Source organism: Oncorhynchus nerka, linkage group LG21 (assembly GCF_034236695.1).
Source record: "Oncorhynchus nerka isolate Pitt River linkage group LG21, Oner_Uvic_2.0, whole genome shotgun sequence".
In the NCBI taxonomy this organism is placed as follows: Eukaryota; Metazoa; Chordata; class Actinopteri; order Salmoniformes; family Salmonidae; genus Oncorhynchus; species Oncorhynchus nerka.
Window position 1 is genome coordinate 35,270,342 of NC_088416.1, and position 18,870 is coordinate 35,289,211.

Here is an 18,870-nt window from a genome sequence, read left to right on the forward strand (position 1 = left end):
GACAGTCATTTCACAGGCATGACAGAGAATTTAAAAATGAAGAAGGCTAGGTCCAGTGAGTTGAATAATTTATTGAGATCAAATGTAAACCACAAAGATAGGTGAAGACCGGGACTGTGCCAGGGGACGATACGATGTGCTTGACTGACTGGGGTTGTGCGCTTGTGCTGTATGATGTCATCTGCTGTACCCATCTGGATATGTGTGTCAGTGAAAGAGATGTGTTCCTGCAAGAGCGTGTGTGTATTTAGGGTTGCACAGCTACCACTATTTTACCAAAGTTACTGGAATCCTCCGTAATTTTGGTAAATAACAGGTAATCTATGGTAACTTTGGTGATTTATACTTGAACTAAAACAAATGTTATTCATATATATAGTAAAACATTTTTTACATCTGTGACCATAATGTCCATGAGTTTCTAGTGGATAGACTATATGCTTCAAGAGAAAAATAACCTAAATAATTTTGGAAAAGCATCTAAATCAACAATTGCATTGTTTTCAATTCACTCCACAAACTTCTCAAACTATTGTATTTTTTCACAACTGCCACCAGTTTGACCCCAAAATATTTACAACAAAGACATATTGACATAGTAAAATAAAAAAAAGTGTGTGTAAAAGAAACAAAGGGTATTTTATTCTGAAACCCTTATATTAAACACCAATGACATTCACTACGTTGATGGTTTATATTGAGGATCTTTTACAGCTTTGTCATCTCATTGAATTATTGTATAGATTTTACATCTAATAAGGCCACACAGAGGGCCAGAGATAATTCATGAGTATGTTTACATGCACACTAATAATTGGATATTAAACTGATTATGGCAGTATGCCAGGTATGGAAATAGTCATGTAAACACCTTACTCTGCTTATCTTAATCGGCATAAGGTCAAAATCTAAGTAAGCATCCACCGATTAAAACACCTGGTTTTCTAGGCAATCTTTCAAATTACTGCATCCTAGCTGTGTATTTGATTTGCGCCCAGCACAGGTAGCGCAAGACTCCCTCTTATGCGTGAATTTGGAAAAACAAAGTATGCATATTAGAAATTGTTTTCACATACAAACTTTATAGGTCCCAACTCAGAATCAAAAAGGTTTTGCAAAAAAGTTTGGCCATTGTGGTCGAACATTTTTTTAGATTGCTGATTTTTGGAATTTATCTGATTTCAGACGTAAACAGGATTATTAGGGAAATCGTTTTTCTTGCAAAGCATGTAAATGTATTAAACAAAATCAAATTATGGTGCGCATGTAACCATGCTCACAAACACCTGTGATAATCTGAAGTACCAAAAAAAAGACAATAGATGTCATCTGATAAAATTCCATACATTCCTTGAAAGTTACAAAAATTCTGGTAGTTTACTAGTAAACTTAGAAAGTTTCCAGTAATATACCCTCCCATTGCAACCCTATGTGTATCAGGGTGCTGCATTAGGTGTGTATGGGCAGGTTCTGTGGTGGTTCTGCAGGCAGGTTATTCTGGGCCTCTTGGACTTCTTGTTCAACAGGAGCTTTAGCACCTGAATGAGAGTGCCAGAGAGAACATTCCATTACTGAAAGAACCCCTCAGAGGAGACAAAAGCAAAAATGTCCCCAACTCACTCCATCCCCGCCCTTTTTATCTCGTCTATCCCGTTTACCTTGATCTTCCAGTTTCTGCATCTCTTGGTGGAACTGTAGTTCTCCGTTAGGACCCGTAGGAGGCTGCCCCTCCACTGCCTGTTTCTCCTTCCTCTGAGACATCTCTAGCACTGCCTGACAGAATCAGACAAACATTTCATCATATGGCTACTCATTGTTTCATATTTCATTGAAGATATAATCGCTATAGTGACAGTATGGCTTATTCTGCAGTATTTGGCTGTTCATAGTATGGCTATCCTCCATACCACTGTGCAGAGTAAGTGGTGGTTGTCTACCTGTTGGTACTCTCGTCTCTGGGCCTCCAGGGCCTTGCCCCTCTCCTTCAGCAGATCCTGCTCCTGACGAAGAGACTCCGCCCTCCTACCCAGCTCCTCCTCCTTGGTGTGCAGTTCCGCCTCAAACCGCTGGAGCTCAGCCTCTGTAAACACCGGCTTGGTGTCATCTAAAGTCTGGAGGGATGGGGAAGACGAGTCTGACATCACTCAACACACAAACTATAAAACGACCCAACGTCCATCACTCACTTACATCCCATTCTTTAGGGTTGTTGAACTCTTTCTTGTCTGTTGATTTAAGGAACTCTTCCAGGCTGACGAGTCGATCTTGATTGATGTCCACCTGTCAAAACAGAAAATAGCTGAAAAAAGTAATAGATAACAGACCGAGAGTGAACGGATGAGAGGTGAACTGACAGAGAGTGAACCGACAGACTGAACGGATGAGAGGTGAACCAACAGAGTGAACGGATGAGAGGTGAACCGACACAGAGTGAACGGATGAGAGGTGAACCAACAGAGAGTGAACGGATGAGAGGTGAACCGACAGAGAGTGAACCGACGGAGAGATGAACCGACAGACCGTGAACGGATGAGAGGTGAACCGACAGAGAGTGAACGGATGAGAGGTGAACCGACAGAGAGTGAACGGATGAGAGGTGAACCAACAGAGAGTGAACGGATGAGAGGTGAACCGACAGAGAGTGAACGGATGAGAGGTGAACCGACAGAGAGTGAACGGATGAGAGGTGAACCGACAGAGTGAACAGATGACAGGTGAACCGACAGAGAGTGAACCGACGGAGAGATGAACCGACAGACCGTGAACGGATGAGAGGTGAACCGACAGAGAGTGAACGGATGAGAGGTGAACCGACAGAGAGTGAACGGATGAGAGGTGAACCGACAGAGAGTGAACGGATGAGAGGTGAACCGACAGAGTGAACAGATGACAGGTGAACCGACAGAGAGTGAACCGACGGAGAGATGAACCGACAGACCGTGAACGGATGAGAGGTGAACCGACAGAGAGTGAACGGATGAGAGGTGAACCGACAGAGAGTGAACCGACGGAGAGATGAACCGACAGACCGTGAACGGATGAGAGGTGAACCGACAGACCGTGAACGGATGAGAGGTGAACAGAGAGAGAGGAGAGAGGGATAAAGACACAGAAACAAGGAAAAACAGGAATGGAGGATTAAAACAGAGGACAGAAATCCAAACAATACTAACGTTCTTCATGACATGCTCCCTCATCCTCAGCCTCTCTTCCTCCATCTCCATCATATCATCCTCCTCATTCTTTGGGTCGTAGACCTTCTCCAGCTGGTGGTAGAGGGCAGGAGAGAGCTGTTACTATACCACACGGACACGGACACACACACACACACACGTGTGAGGGCGTGCGTTACCTCTTTGGCAAAGAGGGCCTCTAGTTCCTGCTCATCTAAAACACCATCTCCATTCGCATCTACAGAGAGGAAAATAAACATTATTTGAACACATACAAACGTCATCATCATGTAATAGTAGAGTGCAGCTTAACTGACCATGCAGTTTGAAGAAGGTCTTTGGGTTAAACTCTGTTGGGTCCAGTCCATCAGTCTCCTTCCATACCTCACGCAGTTGAGCTACACTGCCCTGTGCGAGAGATAGAAAGGAGAGGGAGAGAAAAGAGAGAGATTCCATTCTACTGGTCTCACATACAAAAAGCATTCCCTCTATCTTACTCGCTCTCTCCATCTTTCTCTCTCACCGGAGCGTTGACCTTGGGGTGCTTGCGGTGTTTATCCTTCAGCTCCTCCATCCTCTTCTCCTCCTTCTCTCTCTTCTCCTGGTCCAGACCCTTGAGGTACTCCCGTCTCTCGTGCTCCTTCAGCATCTCATAGCGTTTGAACTCATCATGTCTCTCTGCATCGTAGTTCTCTAGGTCTTTAGTGGCCTAGCAGGGAGACAGCGGACAAGGATGAAGGAGATACTGATGTACATTGGCCTATCAGGGAGACAGAGGACAAGGGGGATACTGATGTACAGTACTAATCAAAATGTTGGATACACCTATTCCTTGCTTTTTTTCAACAATGTACAAAAATTGTGAAGACAAACTATGAAATAACACATATGGAATCATGTAGTAACCACAAAGTGATAAACAAATCAAAATGTATGAGATTTTTCAAAGTAGCCACCCTTTGCCTTGATGACAGCTTTGCACACTCTTGGCATTCTCTCAACCAGCTTCATGAGGTAGCCACCTGGAATGCATTTCAATTAACTGGTGTGCCTTGTTAAAAGTTCATTTGTGGAATTTCTTTCCTTCTTAACGCATTTGAGCAAAGAGAAAACAACAGTCCATTACCTTAAGACATGAAGGTCAGTCAATCCTGAACATCTCAAGAACTATGAACGTTTCTTCAAGTGCAGTCGGAAAACCCATCAAGTACTATGATGAAACCGGCTCTCATGAGGACCGCCACAGGAAAGGAAGACCCAGAGTTAACTCTGCTGCAGAGGATAAATTCATTAGCATTAATTGCACCTCAGATTGCAGCCCAAATAAATGCTTCACAGAGTTCAAGTAACAGACACATCAACATCAACTGTTCAGAGGAGACTGCGTGAATTAGGCCTAAATGGTCAAATTGCTGCAAAGAAACCACTACCAAAGGACACCAAAAATAATAGACTTGCTTGGGCCAAGAAACATGAGCAATGGACTTTAGATCAGTGGAAATCTGCCCTTTGGTCTGATGAGTCCAAATTTGAGATATTTGGTTCCAACCGCCATGTCTTAGTGAGACGTAGAGTAGGTGAACAGATGATCTCCGCATGTGTGGTTCCCACTGTGAAGCATGGAGGAGGTGGTGTGATGGTGCATTGCTGGTGACACTGTCTGTGATTTATTTAGAATTCAAGGCACACTTGTAACCAGCATGGCTACCACAGCATTCTGCATTCCCATTTGGTCTGCACTTAGTGGGACTATTATTTGTTTTTCAACAGGACAATGACCCGAAACGCACCTCCAGGCTGTGTAAGGGCTATTTTACCAAGAAGGAGTGATGGAGTGCTGCATCAGATGACCTGGCCTCCACAATCACCTGACCTCAACCCAATTGAGATGGTTTGGGATGAGTTGGACCACAGAGTGAAGCAAAAGCAGCCAACAAATGCTCAGCATATGTGGGAACTCCTTCAAGACTGTTGGAAAACCATTCCCCGTGAAGCTGGTTGAGAGAATGCCAAGAGTGTACAAAGCTGTCATCAAGGAAAAGGGTGGCTACTTTGAAGAATCTAAAATATTTAGATTTTTTTAACAGTTTTTTGGTGACGACATGATTCCATATGTGCTATTTCATAGTTTTGATGTCTTCACTATTATTCCACAATGTAGAAAATAGTAAAAAAAAAAGAAAGAAAGAAAAACCCTTGAATGAGTAAGTGTGTACAAACTTTTGACTGGTACTGTACATTGGCCTAGCAGGGAGACAGAGGATAAGGGGGATACTGATGTACAGTGGGGCAAAAAAGTATTTAGTCAGCCACCAATTGTGCAAGTTCTCCCACTTAAAAGGATGAGAGGCCTGTAATTTTCATCATAGGTACACTTCAACTATGACAGACAAAATGAAAAAAAAAAATCCAGAAAATCACATTGTAGGATCTTTTATTAATTTATTTGCAAATTATGGTGGAAAATAAGTATTTGGTCACCTACAAACAAGCAAGATTTCTGGCTCTCACAGACCTGTAACTTCTTCTTTAAGAGGCTCCTCTGTCCTCCACTCGTTACCTGTATTAATGGCACCTGTTTGAACTTGTTATCAGTATAAACAACACCTGTCCACAACCTCAAACAGTCACACTCCAAACTCCAATATGGCCAAGACCAAAGAGCTGTCAAAGGACACCGGAAACAAAATTGTAGACCTGCACCAGGCTGGGAAGACTGAATCTGCAATAGGTAAGCAGCTTGGTTTGAAGAAATCAACTGTGGGAGCAATTATTAGGAAATGGAAGACATACAAGTCCACTAATAATCTCCCTCGATCTGGGGCTCCACGCAAGATCTCTTGATCACAAGAACGGTGAGAAAAAATCCCAGAACCACACGGGGGACCTAGTGAATGACCTGCAGAGATCTGGGACCAAAGTAACAAAGCCTACCATCAGTAACACACCATGCCGCCAGGGACTCAAATCCTGCAGTGCCAGACGTGACGACTGATCCGTGTAAAGAAAAGAATGAATGGGGCCATGTATCGTGAGATTTTGAGTGAAAACCTCTTTCCATCAGCAAGGGCATTGAAGATGAAACGTGGCTGGGTCTTTCAGCATGACAATGATCCCAAACACACCGCCCGGGCAATGAAGGAGTGGCTTCGTAAGAAGCATTTCAAGGTCCTGGAGTGGCCTAGCCAGTCTCCAGATCTCAACCCCAGAGAAAATCTTTGGAGGGAGTTGAAAGTCTATGTTGCCCAGCAACAGCCCCAAAACATCACTGCTCTAGAGGAGATCTACATGGAGGAATGGGCCAAAATACCAGCAACAGTGTGTGAAAACCTTGTGAAGACTTACAGAAAACGTTTGACCTCTGTCATTGCCAACAAAGGGTATATTGAGATAAACTTTTGTTATAAAACCAAATACTTATTTTCCACCATCATTTGCAAATAAATTCCTACAATGTGATTTTCTGGAATTCATTTTCTCATTGTCTGTCATAGTTGAAGTGTACCTATGATGAAAATTACAGGCCTCTCATCTTTTTAAGTGGGAGAACTTGCACAATTGGTGGCTGACTAAATACTTTTTTGCCCCACTGTACATTGGCCTAGCAGGGAGACAGAGGACAAGGGGAAAACTGATGTACATTGGCCTAGCAGGGAGGCAGAGGACAAGGGGAAAACTGATATACATTGGCCTAGCAGGGAGGCAGAGGACAAGGGGGAAACTGATGTACATTGGCCTAGCAGGGAGGCAGAGGACAAGGGGAAAACTGATATACATTGGCCTAGCAGGGAGGCAGAGGACAAGGGGGAAACTGATGTACATTGGCCTAGCAGGGAGGCAGAGGACAAGGGGAAAACTGATATACATTGGCCTAGCAGGGAGGCAGAGGACAAGGATGAGGGGGATACTGATGTACATTGGCCTAGCAGGGAGGCAGAGGACAAGGATGAGGGGCATACTGATGTACATTGGCCTAGCAGGGAGGCAGAGGACAAGGATGAGGGGGATACTGATGTACATTGGCCTAGCAGGGAGGCAGAGGACAAGGACGAGGGGATAATGAAGTACATCAACACCAGTGTTATGATACAAGTAGATAAGAATCAGGGCCCGTATTCATAACACATTCCAGAGTAGGAATACTGATCTAGGATTAGCACCCAATATAATAGCATTAATTATGATAAAGGATGGCAAGATGGCGCCGACAGACATACATGGCAGCTCTGTTTCTAGTGCTTAAGCAACTTTGCAGTATTTAGTTGTTTTTGTGTTATTTCTTACATTATTAGCCCAGAACGTTTGTGTTATTACATACAGACGGAAATAATTTTGGAAATCGGAGAGGCGGTAACTCACCAGCATTACGACCAGGAATACGACTTTCCCGAATACTCAGGAGGCTTGCACACCCTCCACCGCTTCCAAGTATATTACTCGCTAATATTCAGTCTCTGGACAATAAAGTGGATGAGCTCAGGGCAAGGATCCCCCTCCAGAGAGTCATCAGGGACTGTAATATACTCTGTTTCACAGAATCATGGCTCTCTCGGGATATACTGTCCCCGTCCATACAACCAGCTGGGTTCTCGGTACATTGCGCAGACAGGAATAAAGAACTCCCAGGGAAGAAGGGAGGTGGTGTATGTTTCATGATTAACTACTCATGGTGTGATTGTGATAACATACAGGAACTCAAGTCCTTTTGTTCACCCGACCTAAAATACCTCAAATTCAAATGCCGACCGTATTACCTCCCAAGAGAATTCTCTCTGGTTCTAGTCACAGCTGTGTATATTCCCCCTCAAGCCAATACCACGACAACCCTCAAGGAACTACACTGGACTTTATGCAAACTGGAAGCCACATATCCTGAGACCACATTTATTGTAGCTTGGGATTTTAACAAAGCAAATTTTAGGAAAACGCTACCGAAGTTCTATCAAGACATTGACTGTAGTACTCGCTCTGATTAAACACTCGACCACCTCTTTCGAAATGCCTACAAGGCCCTCCCCCACGCTCCCTTCGGCAAATGAGATCACGACCACATTTTGCTCCTCCCTTCCTATAGGCAGAAACTCAAACAGTACCCGTGCTAAGGTCTAGTCAACGCTGGTCTGACCAATCGGAATCCATGCTTCAAGATTGTTTTGTTCAAGAGGACTGGGATATGTTCTGGGTAACCTCAGAATAACATTGACGTATACAAAGACACAATGACTGAATTCATCAGGAAGTGTAAAGAGGATGTTATTCCCACGGACTATTAAAACCTACCCAAACCAGAAACCGTGGATAGATGGCAGCAGTCGCACAAAACTGAAAGCGCGAACCACTGCATTAACCATGGCAAGGTGACTGGGAATATAGTCGAATACAAACAGTGTAGTTATTTTCTCCGTAAGGCAATCAAACAGGCAAAACGTCTGTACAGAAACAAAGTGGAGTCGCAATTCCACGGAGACATATGTGGCCGGGTCTACAGACAATCACAGATTACAAAGGGAAAACCAGCCACGTCACGGACGGACACTGACGTCTTGCTCACCGGACAAACTAAACACCTTCTTCGTCCGCTTTGAGGATAACACAGTGCCACCGACGTGGCCCGCTACCAAGGACTGTACTCTCTCGTTCTCCGTGGCTGATGTGAGTAAGACATTTAAGCGTGGTAACCCTCGCAAAAATGTCAGCCCAGACGGCATCCCTAGAAGCGTCCTCAGAGCATGTGCAGACCAGCTGTCTGGAGTGTTTACAGACATATTCCATCTCTCCCTATCCCAGTCTGCTGACCCCACTTCCTTAAAGATGTCCACCATTGTTCCTGTACCCAAGAAAGCAAAGGTAACTGAACTAAATTACTATTTCCCCGTAACACTCACTTCTGTCATCATGAAGTGCTTTGAGAGGCTAGTTAAGGACAATATCACCGCTACCTTACAACCTAGACACACTTCAATTTGCATACCACCCCAATAGATCCCCAGATGATGCAATCGCCATCGCACTGCCCTATCCCATGTGGACAAGAGGAATACCTACGGAAGAATGCTTTCAACACCATAGTACCCTCAAGTTCCTCGGCGTACACATCACTGACAATCTGAAATGATCCATCCACACAGTGTGGTGAAGAAGGAGCAACAACTACTCTTCAACCTCAGGAGGCTGAAGAAATTCAGCTTGGCCCCTAAGACACTCAAACTTTTACAGATGGACAATTGAGAGCATCCTGTCGGGCTGTTTCACCCCCCTGGTATGGCAACTTCTCCGCCCGCAACCGCAGGGCTCTTCAGAGGGTGGTGCGGTCTGCACAACGCATCACAGGGGGCACACTGCCTGCCCTCCAGGACACCTACAGCACCCGATGTCACATGAAGGCCAAAAAGGACATCAACCACCCGAGCCACAGCCTGTTCACCCCGCTATCATCCAGAAGGCGAGGTCAGTACAGGTGCATCAAAGCTGGGACTGAGAGACTGAAAAACAGCTTCTATCTCAAGGCCATCAGACTGTTAAATAGCCATCACTAGCCAGCTACCACCCGGGTTACTCAACCCTGCACCTTAGAGGCTGCTGCCCTATATACATAGACATGGAATCACTGGTCACTTTAATAATGGAACACTAGTCACTTTAATAATGTTTACATACTGCTTTACTCATCTCATATGTATAATGTATTCTATTCTATGGTATTTTAGTCAATGCCACTCCGACATTACTCATCCTAATATTTATATATTTCTTCATTCCCTTCTTTTACTTTTATATTTGTGTGTATTGTTGTGTATTGTTAGATACTACTGCACTGTTGGATTATATATTAAGTATTTCGCTACACCCGCAATAACATCTGATAAATATGTGTATCCATAAAAATTTATTTGAAAAGGCTAAACTGATCCTAGATCTGCACCTACTCTTAGATGTTCTATGAATACAAATACAAGCCTGGACTCTATGCTCACTGCATTACCGTTGAGATGAGCAGCTCAAGGTCTTTGGCCTCAAAGGTGTTCTGATTGTGTGGATCCAGGTGTTCAAACTGCTTCAACAGAGAGGCATGGTCCATCTGTAAACCTTTGGGATAAACAGAGGGGTTTTAACAAGTGACTGAGAAAACATATATAATCTTGGTCTTCCAGGCCTTTAAAAAACCCTCACTCTGTGTGTTGGTGCTGTCCAGTTTGGCTTTGAGCAGCATCCTGAGGCGAGACACCTCCTGTCTCTTCAGCTCATCCAGACGAGTTCTAACATGGTGCCCCACAAGGTCCAGCTCCTTACTGAGACGACCATTCTGAAGAAGATGGACAGTCAGTCAGACACATAGATTCACCTTTATTCGCCAGGACATTTACTTTACATGTACCAGGAACTTGACCCAGTGACTTGATGCTGCCACAATAAACAGAACATAGACAGAATACAGACAGAATGTATAGACAAAGAATTTACACATACTCGACATACAGTATATACACTATAGATTAGGGATGGGCATCTGAAATTATTTCACTATTCAAATATGATATTTTTTCAGATATCTGGATTGTCGAAGTACATGTTTTAAAGAAAACGGTACCCTACGCGTTTCAGCAGAAGGGTAAGTGAGGTGTGAGAGAGGAGCAGGGGCCAGTGTGTGTGGCACAGAGGGTGAGAGAAAAAGTAGACAAACCGACTCGTGCTAGTTAGAAAACCTATGGCAGCAACAAGTTATCTATCATACCATCTGGTAGTACTGGTCTTGACTGAACCAAATCATTGTAAAGAAGCTAGCTGGCTACAGTAGCCAGCTAAGTTAGTCAGCTAGCTAGCTAAAGTAGAAAGGCTAATTGAGGCTATTTTGCGGCACACCTCGTAATTGTCTACGACAACTCCATTCATATGAAACAACAGCCTACCTGTTGGTTGATCATCGTAGCCTACTCCTTCTCATTTAGCCAACTGATTTCCGTCATTTGTATTCTAATTTGCATCGATTAGAAATCTCCCACTTCCTTTGCTACACATTGAGCCTCCGACTGTAACACCACTTTGATTGACCAACAATAACAACAAGCTCCACGTGTGAAGGCTACCGGAGCATCTTTTTTTATGGGCATTAAAACGGTCATAAAACTGTTGTGTTATTAAAATGTTTAATGTAATGGTCTATCCTTGTAGGCTATGTAGCAATGTCACATAGATACTTTTATGACATTTTAGACCAAGCATTTTCATTGTTAAAATAGACCATTAAGTAATCGAATACTAACGTCCATTCAGATATTCGAATAACCCGTGCCAATCCCTACTATAGATGACTTGTGTAACATCATAGGTACTACACAAGGAGGTGGGGGGGTACTTAGTGAGTTAATACTTTCAAAAACTAATAAAAAACTACTAAGGTCAGAAAATATAAGACAAGGGGAAAAACAACAGAGAGAGAGAGAGAGAGAGCGAGAGACCTTGATGTCCTCTGTATTGGCAGTCTGGAGTTTCTCTCTGAAGTGGGGATCTGTCTCCAGCACCTCAATCACCTCTCTCAGATACCGGTCATAGTATAGGCCTGTGTCCTGCAATGGACAGGCAACCACACACACACACAAAAATCACACATGGATACAGATACCGGTCATAGTATAGGCCTGTGTACTGCAACGGACAGGCAACCACACACACACAAACAACACACATGGATACAGATACCGGTCATAGTATAGGCCTGTGTCCTGCAACGGACAGGCAACCACACACACAAACATCACACATGGATGGATAAAGACAGACAGGCAACCACACACACATGGATGGATACAGACAGACAGGCAACCACACACACATGGATGGATACAGACAGACAGGTAACCACACACACATGGATGGATACAGACAGACAGGCAACCACACACACATGGATGGATACAGACAGACAGGCAACCACACACACATGGATGGATACAGACAGACAGGCAACCACACACACATGGATGGATACAGACAGACAGGCAACCACACACACAAACATCACACATGGATGGATACAGACAGAAGGGCAACCACACACACAAACATCACACATGGATGGATACAGACGGACGGACAACCAACCAACCAACCACACAAACGGATGGATGGACGGACGACAGACAGAACAAAGGAGTACCACATTATCCTCCTGTTTGTCCTCCTGGGGAGAATGTGCTTCCTGGGGGGTTGCATTGCGGTCCAGGGGCACTGACCAAACCTCCAGAGACATGGATAGGAGCAGCAGCCAGCCAGGATCCAGGTTCATCCTCCTGCAAGAGAAGTATGAACATATAAGATCTGTCTATGGCAATTGTGTATTCAGACATTATTCAGCTATCTGTCATTTGGTACTGAACACCAACGGAATTATGTTTGACGGCTGACATCTGACAGACAGACAGAGGCACATCACAGGAGGCGTATCCTGTTGCATGGACATTATATGGGAACTGGCAGACTGACCATCAGATACTGTGGGCTAGTGACGCACTATGGGCTAACGCGAAACCTCACTGAATGAAAGGTCTACGCTCCGAGTTCGTGTGACAATATACAGCTTTTCAGTAGAAAGCGCAACAACACGCAACAGCAAAGACACTACCGCCCTCTTGAACAACAAGAAGCTAGCTAGCCAACGTTAGCAAGCTACGGATGAGAGAGAGAGAGAGAGAGAGCTTCCAACCATCTTGCATCCCCCATTCATATTAAATGCGCGAATGCCACTAGAAAACGTCTGGCAACGCCAACAGGCCAAATTTAGTATTATGTACACTCGGTGTGACATGAGGGATTCTCGCTTACCGTTACTTGTTGATCGGTGGCTAATTCTTGCCCGTTGTATTAGCCAGCTAACGTTACTTCCTTTACCGAAAGCTTTCCGAAATGAAAAAAAAAAGATTTTGCGTCGCAGCCGAAAATGACGTCAAAAAGAAGCGACTATGTGTGACCGATTGTATGGGTACCGTCCGTTCTTATAACGCGTTCAACTACTATTCGGAACTAGGAATTCGTACATTTCCGAGTTTGCTAGTTTTGAGGTTCCCAGTTCCGACTATTACATGAACGCGGCATTATTATACCTCAGCGTCTCCATCCCGTCAGTTCTTATTAATAAACTGTAGTTCAGTGGTCTCGTCAGAGAGGAAGAGGCGAAGCGAGAGGATTTACTGCGCCCAAAATATGTCCGCGTGAGATAAGCCCTTTTTTGCATGGAGGGCTATGAGAGGGTGTCGAAATCGAATAGACGTTTTGTAATGTTTAGGCTGTTACAAATGTACTTATAGAAGTGGATTCATGTGGCATTCCGGCAACTTTGAGAAAAACAACTTAGTTGTGCCTGTTGGTCACACGCGTATCTGCCCTCTCATTGGCTAAAATGGTTTCACCTGATTTCTCCTGCCTTCCATCGTTGATGACATATGTTTCCGTTGTTAGAATGGTCAGTCTTGTCAATATAATAGATCATCTTTGGTCTCGTTCCAATACAAAAAAACGTACATTTCCTTTACGTCTTCCTTATCGTATGAAAAACACCCACATATGCGAAGTACAGTTATTGTTTTGAAGTTACATTTTGAAGTAATTGTATTTCATTTACATTGTAAGGGTGTTTTATTTCCATAAGGGTGTTTGTCCATCACACACATCACATATAAAAAGAAAATAAATAAAATATCAAATTCCAACAGGTAAAAAGTATGTATTTATTTAATTAAAATAGATAGCTATGTATATTATTTCATCAATTACCTTGTCACTTCACATACAAACACAAACAATGGTGAATTGAAATAAATTAACATTACATAATTGCACATAATAAATAAATGGATAAATAATAGATTAAGGACATACTATCAACAACATAATGACAAAGAATCACAGATAATAAATATGGCACAAGAAACACAATGAATAAATAAACAATATTAAATTAAAGTAATTTCAAAATATGACAATAAATTGTAGAGCATTTGAGGTCATAAAGAGTTTATATCAGTTTCACTGATGAGCTACATGCAGGACTTTGATTGATTTGCACTTTGTCTCACACAATTTAGTGTTTAGAAATCAATCTCTCTCATATCAGTAGGAGTGCCTGCTCTTTCATCCTCTATTTCTCCATCCTTCTCCATGGCACTGTCTTGGAGTCCACCTCTGAGCCGTTGTTTGAGGGCAGCTTCTATCAATTCACTGTAACACTGCAACACCATCTGTGATCAAAGAATAAAGATAAACACAGATTAGGATTAAAACCAGTACCCTTCCAGTCACACTAACCATATCACAACCAATCTGTAACTCAAACACTTAGTTCTGTGGTCCTTTCTTTCCAGTCAAATTTTCACCTCTAAATCAGTCTTTCATTCAGAATTGCTACTGAATAGAGTTGAACTGCAGCTCCTGGCTGTAATACAACCAATATGTTGAGATATTTTCTGTAGAGATATTAGAGATACTGCTAGGCACTCACCAGGTCAGTCTGACACAGTTCTGCCAGTGTAGCACTCATATGACCCAGATGACCTGGACCCTTGTTGCCCAAACCTCGGAGGGCAGAGTTCAGCGCTGCCGCAGCAACCAGGGATGGAGGGGCTCCCAGGAAACGGTAGTCGCAGACACACATGGCAACCAGGGTGTCACTATGCCGACGCAGTGTGGAGAAGAACTCCTCTGTGTCTGTCTTTCCATCCTTCCTCTCCCCTACAGGGGGAAGGAAATGTGGAATGAAGTCCTGAGCAGTTACCGCAGCAACGTCCCATCGAAGAGTGGCAAGGATGACACGTTCCATCTCCTTATGATGAGGGCAAGAACATCAATATACATGTGTTTCTGTGTAAAAACATTTTCATTTAGTGTATATATAGCCCACTGAATACAATGCATATAATAATACAGAGATGGTTTGCATTCACAAGGTCCCCCATATTGTCACATACAGAGTTTTGAAAGTGTCTCTCCTCTATATCAAAATGGTGACCTACCCGTATGTTGGAGGGCAGGAAGCTGTACTCAGCTGCAGCACAAAGAGAGTCAGTAGAGATTGTGTCACACTCTGTTAGTTTGGAGGCGATGAGGATGCAGGCTGCAGCCAGGCAGTAGGGTGAGACAGGGAGAGACAGGGAGGCAGACAGGAAGCAGTCCAACATAGAGACAGACAGGGGAAACACTGTTTCGTCACAGCCACGCTCACAGCATACCTAGTAGAGACCAACAGGTGATAATCAATTAGTGCCTCATCACAGTACACCAAAGACATTAATGTGGGGAAAAAAGAGATGAAAATGGAATCCAGAGAATGAAAGTTCATACTTCCATAGCCCACTTGGCGAGCTCCTCTCTGCGCTCCGGCTCTCTCTGAATGAGGGCGACGTAGAGGGCGGAGGGCAGATATCTCTCCTCCACCTGTAGCAGCCTCTGGATGATCCGCTGCCCAGACACACTGGGGTCCCAGGGGGCCCGGAGCTGTGAATGGCCCCTGGCCTGGCCCTGCTGGGCTCCCTGGCCTTGCTGGCCTCGGACTTCCTCCTCACACCACAGAGACACAGACATCCCTCAGCTCAGCCCACACACACAACTACCTAGGTGGGTTTGTGTTCCTCTCGGTCCAGAAAGTGGAATACAACAAGTCAATGTTACTCTGTCAGTGTAAGGAGAGAGAATGTAGGACCAATATGTGTGCTGAAAATCTGCAACTAATCCAACTCAATTGAACCCTCTTCTTGTCACTGCTATGTTGGATGTCCTTTTATTTCCTCGCCCCTCTGTATGTGTGTGTTCCTGTGTGGCGCTGGTGTGAATCTTAGCCTGAACCTCCTCTGGCTGGGTTTTATACCCCTCAGAGAAAGAGAATGACAGAGAGGGTGTGGTGAAGAGGGAATGAAAGAGAAAGAGGGTGGTAACATAGTGACTGACATAAAATAATAAAAAGACAACAATGCTGTCTGTACAACAATGGCATCAACAGGTGGAGAGAGTGAGAAAATAGAGAAGGAGAGAGAGGGAGGGGAGGAGAGAGGGTGCAGACAAGAGAGGGAGGGGCCCGCAGGGACAGGCAACAGCTTGCCCCCAACAGTGAAAAAGAGAAGGGGAGAAAGGGAGAGAAGGGAGGAGAGAAAAGGTCATCTCCAAACTCTGACAATGGGAATGGATAACATGAGGAGTAGGTTGTTTGTTGACAATATTAAAGGGGAAAGAGAAAAGATGGAAATATATCTTCTCAAACTGAAAGTTCCAAATTCTTTCCCATTAAATAATAGAAACTGTATAGAGAAATTAGAGATTATAATTGCGGTTAATTGGAAAAGCAACGTGAGGGTTTATGCTTTGTTGAATGGTTGCATTTTTACAAAATCCTTTTGTAAATCTTTTTGCCCTGTCCTGTTTGTAGCTATACAGTACTTATTGTGCAAAGAACTAATATATATGTACAAAGATTTCCGGCCTCTAAATGTCTAACTTCTGGCATGAAACTCTCTCTCTCTAGTGCCCAGAACTCTCTGATGAATCTCATTGTCAAAGCAACCTGTGTCCAGTCACTCTACTCCCCATTACCCCCCCCCCCCAGCCTGTGGCAATCTGCTCTCCCTGTTTAAAGAGCAGTGAATCCACTGGGGAGGACAGGATGAGGTATGAGCAACAGACAGTAGAGCAGGCAGGTCAATGAGCCGTATTGTCTCCTTTACAAATCAGTGTCAGACACCAGCCCCTGGCCTTCTGCTGGGTCCTCTCTCTCTCTGACACACACACACACCCTTCACACATTCACTGGACAGCAGACACACTCTCGCATGCTCCTCGGGGACTCCCCTGACGGTCACAATGGGGTCACACTTACGAGTACTGAATTCAGATTCTATTTGACACAGTGAGTCAGTCACTACAGGTGGTTTAAGGGACACACGAGGGCTTATGTTTCACAGAGACATTTGGGAAGCACTGAAAATGAAACAATTACACACCTCTTGAATCAGCCTTAAAATATCATAAGACAAAAGCATAAATTAAAGTTAGCTTGCATTTTTACTTGATTAAAGGGGAAATCTGCACATCAGAACCCACAATACTAGCTTGTTTTATCCCAATGGTTGTTAACAAACATGTTAAATGAAAACACACAAGTAAATGCAAACAAACATGGTTAAAACTATCATATTGATATCATGGATGGTCAGTCCTTGCATACATAGCTCTGTCTTTGAATTTGAGAGTTGTTACATTTCTACTGCCCCATCCCTTAGCTTTTTCCCAAAACAGGGGCGGGGAGTCACTTATTGTTTCAACTGCTGATTGCCGCTCTAAATCAATCACTATAATCAGACCTTCAAATAGATATGTTGTAATACAGTTGTTTTCCTTTAAAATAGTATGTTTTATGCAAATGTTTAGATGGAATGTATTTTGTGTTTCTCACTAACATTTACTGTGGAAAGTTAAAGCATCATTTCTGAGTCCTTTTGTTGAATCTCTTCGAAGTCAAGAGATTTCATTGCTGAAATATTCCTCGATCACCCTTAATCATTAGTCATCTGTGTGTGTGTGTTATTCATGGCTGCACATTTGCTGGAAAACCCCAAGAATAATGCAAAAGGCATTCTTCTTTAGTAAGAGCACACTTATCTGGAACTTGAGATTTAAACCACAGACTATCTCCTCTGAGGTCTCAAACACTCCAGATAAAACCCCTTCCAAGCAGTAACACAATCACAACAAGAGAGATTATCACCCCAACACACTGGGACCATTGTAGAATTAGAGGGGATGATGGCTGTTGAGAGAGACATCCATAAACAGTGATTGGATTAGCACTGAAAACAGATTGAGTTTGAATGAGAGCCAGAGTGAGTTTGGCTGTGGGAGTCAGAAGAGGTCAGGTCAGAAGAGAGAGAGGGCAGAGAGGGGCGTGGGGAAGAGAAACAGAGTGACAGATCGCCCGCCTGTTTAAGTACCCTGCTAAATTCATACATTGCAGCTGTATTCAAACTGAGACAGAGAGGGAAGGAGGGAGAGAGGGGGACGGAGAGACATGGACGACCCAGTCGGTCTTGAGAGGGGAGTGCGTTTCTCCGCCCCTCATTTTCCACCTCATTGCCCGGGACAGTGGAGGACAGAGATCCCTTTTCACCGCACAGACACCTGCTGACGGGGAGGGGAAGGGGGTCTGCTCACTCAGTTAACACAATGCATAAACCATCCTACAGAACTGATAAACACTTTATCACTCAGAACTAAGTGCTTTTGACACATTTCTGGCAAATGAGTGGTGTTTTACACTTAATTTTATTAGTTTACAACAATAACTGTGGTGTAAACAGCAAGAGCATCAAAACTCACAGACCATCTGACAAGACAATATTTGAATGAACCTTTATTTCAACAGGAAGTCATTAAGATCCAGGCCTCTTTTCCAAATGAGCGCTGCAGAACACATAAAATACCATTAAAATACAAAATGCAATCAATAAATAGTAATACAATCAAACAGTTTTACCCCAACAGTTTCCCCACTTCAAATACATACTTGTATTTTAGGTTTCCGGTAAATCGTTCATTGTTCGCAATTCGATCTCCCTCTTCTACGTCCTAGCATTTCCATGTCGAAAACTTCATATGGAACGGAGATGAGGGAGAGGGCATGGACTAGTCACGCATTAAGATTCATGAGAGTGTTAGGATAAAT

At 43.7% G+C, this 18,870-nt stretch overlaps 2 protein-coding genes across 2 annotated transcripts; both read right to left on the reverse strand.

Moving 5' to 3' along the window:
- Window positions 1-51: 51 nt before the first annotated feature.
- Window positions 52-13,100, reverse strand: LOC115110741 (nucleobindin-2-like). Its single transcript, XM_029636612.2, has 13 exons — window positions 12,993-13,100; window positions 12,328-12,460; window positions 11,630-11,737; window positions 10,344-10,476; window positions 10,156-10,259; window positions 3,697-3,882; window positions 3,491-3,581; window positions 3,353-3,411; window positions 3,174-3,266; window positions 2,191-2,280; window positions 1,938-2,111; window positions 1,659-1,773; window positions 52-1,538 (listed from the first exon to the last, which is right to left on the reverse strand). The coding sequence occupies exons 2-13, from the start codon at window positions 12,454-12,456 to the stop codon at window positions 1,450-1,452; spliced, it is 1,371 nt and encodes a 456-aa protein (XP_029492472.1). The 5' UTR covers window positions 12,457-12,460; window positions 12,993-13,100; the 3' UTR covers window positions 52-1,449.
- Window positions 13,101-14,254: 1,154 nt separating this feature from the next.
- On the reverse strand, window positions 14,255-15,743 carry LOC135563659 (G1/S-specific cyclin-D2-like). Its single transcript, XM_065006747.1, has 4 exons — window positions 15,504-15,743; window positions 15,176-15,391; window positions 14,665-14,985; window positions 14,255-14,404 (listed from the first exon to the last, which is right to left on the reverse strand). The coding sequence occupies exons 1-4, from the start codon at window positions 15,741-15,743 to the stop codon at window positions 14,255-14,257; spliced, it is 927 nt and encodes a 308-aa protein (XP_064862819.1).
- Between the last annotated feature and the right edge of the window lie 3,127 nt (window positions 15,744-18,870).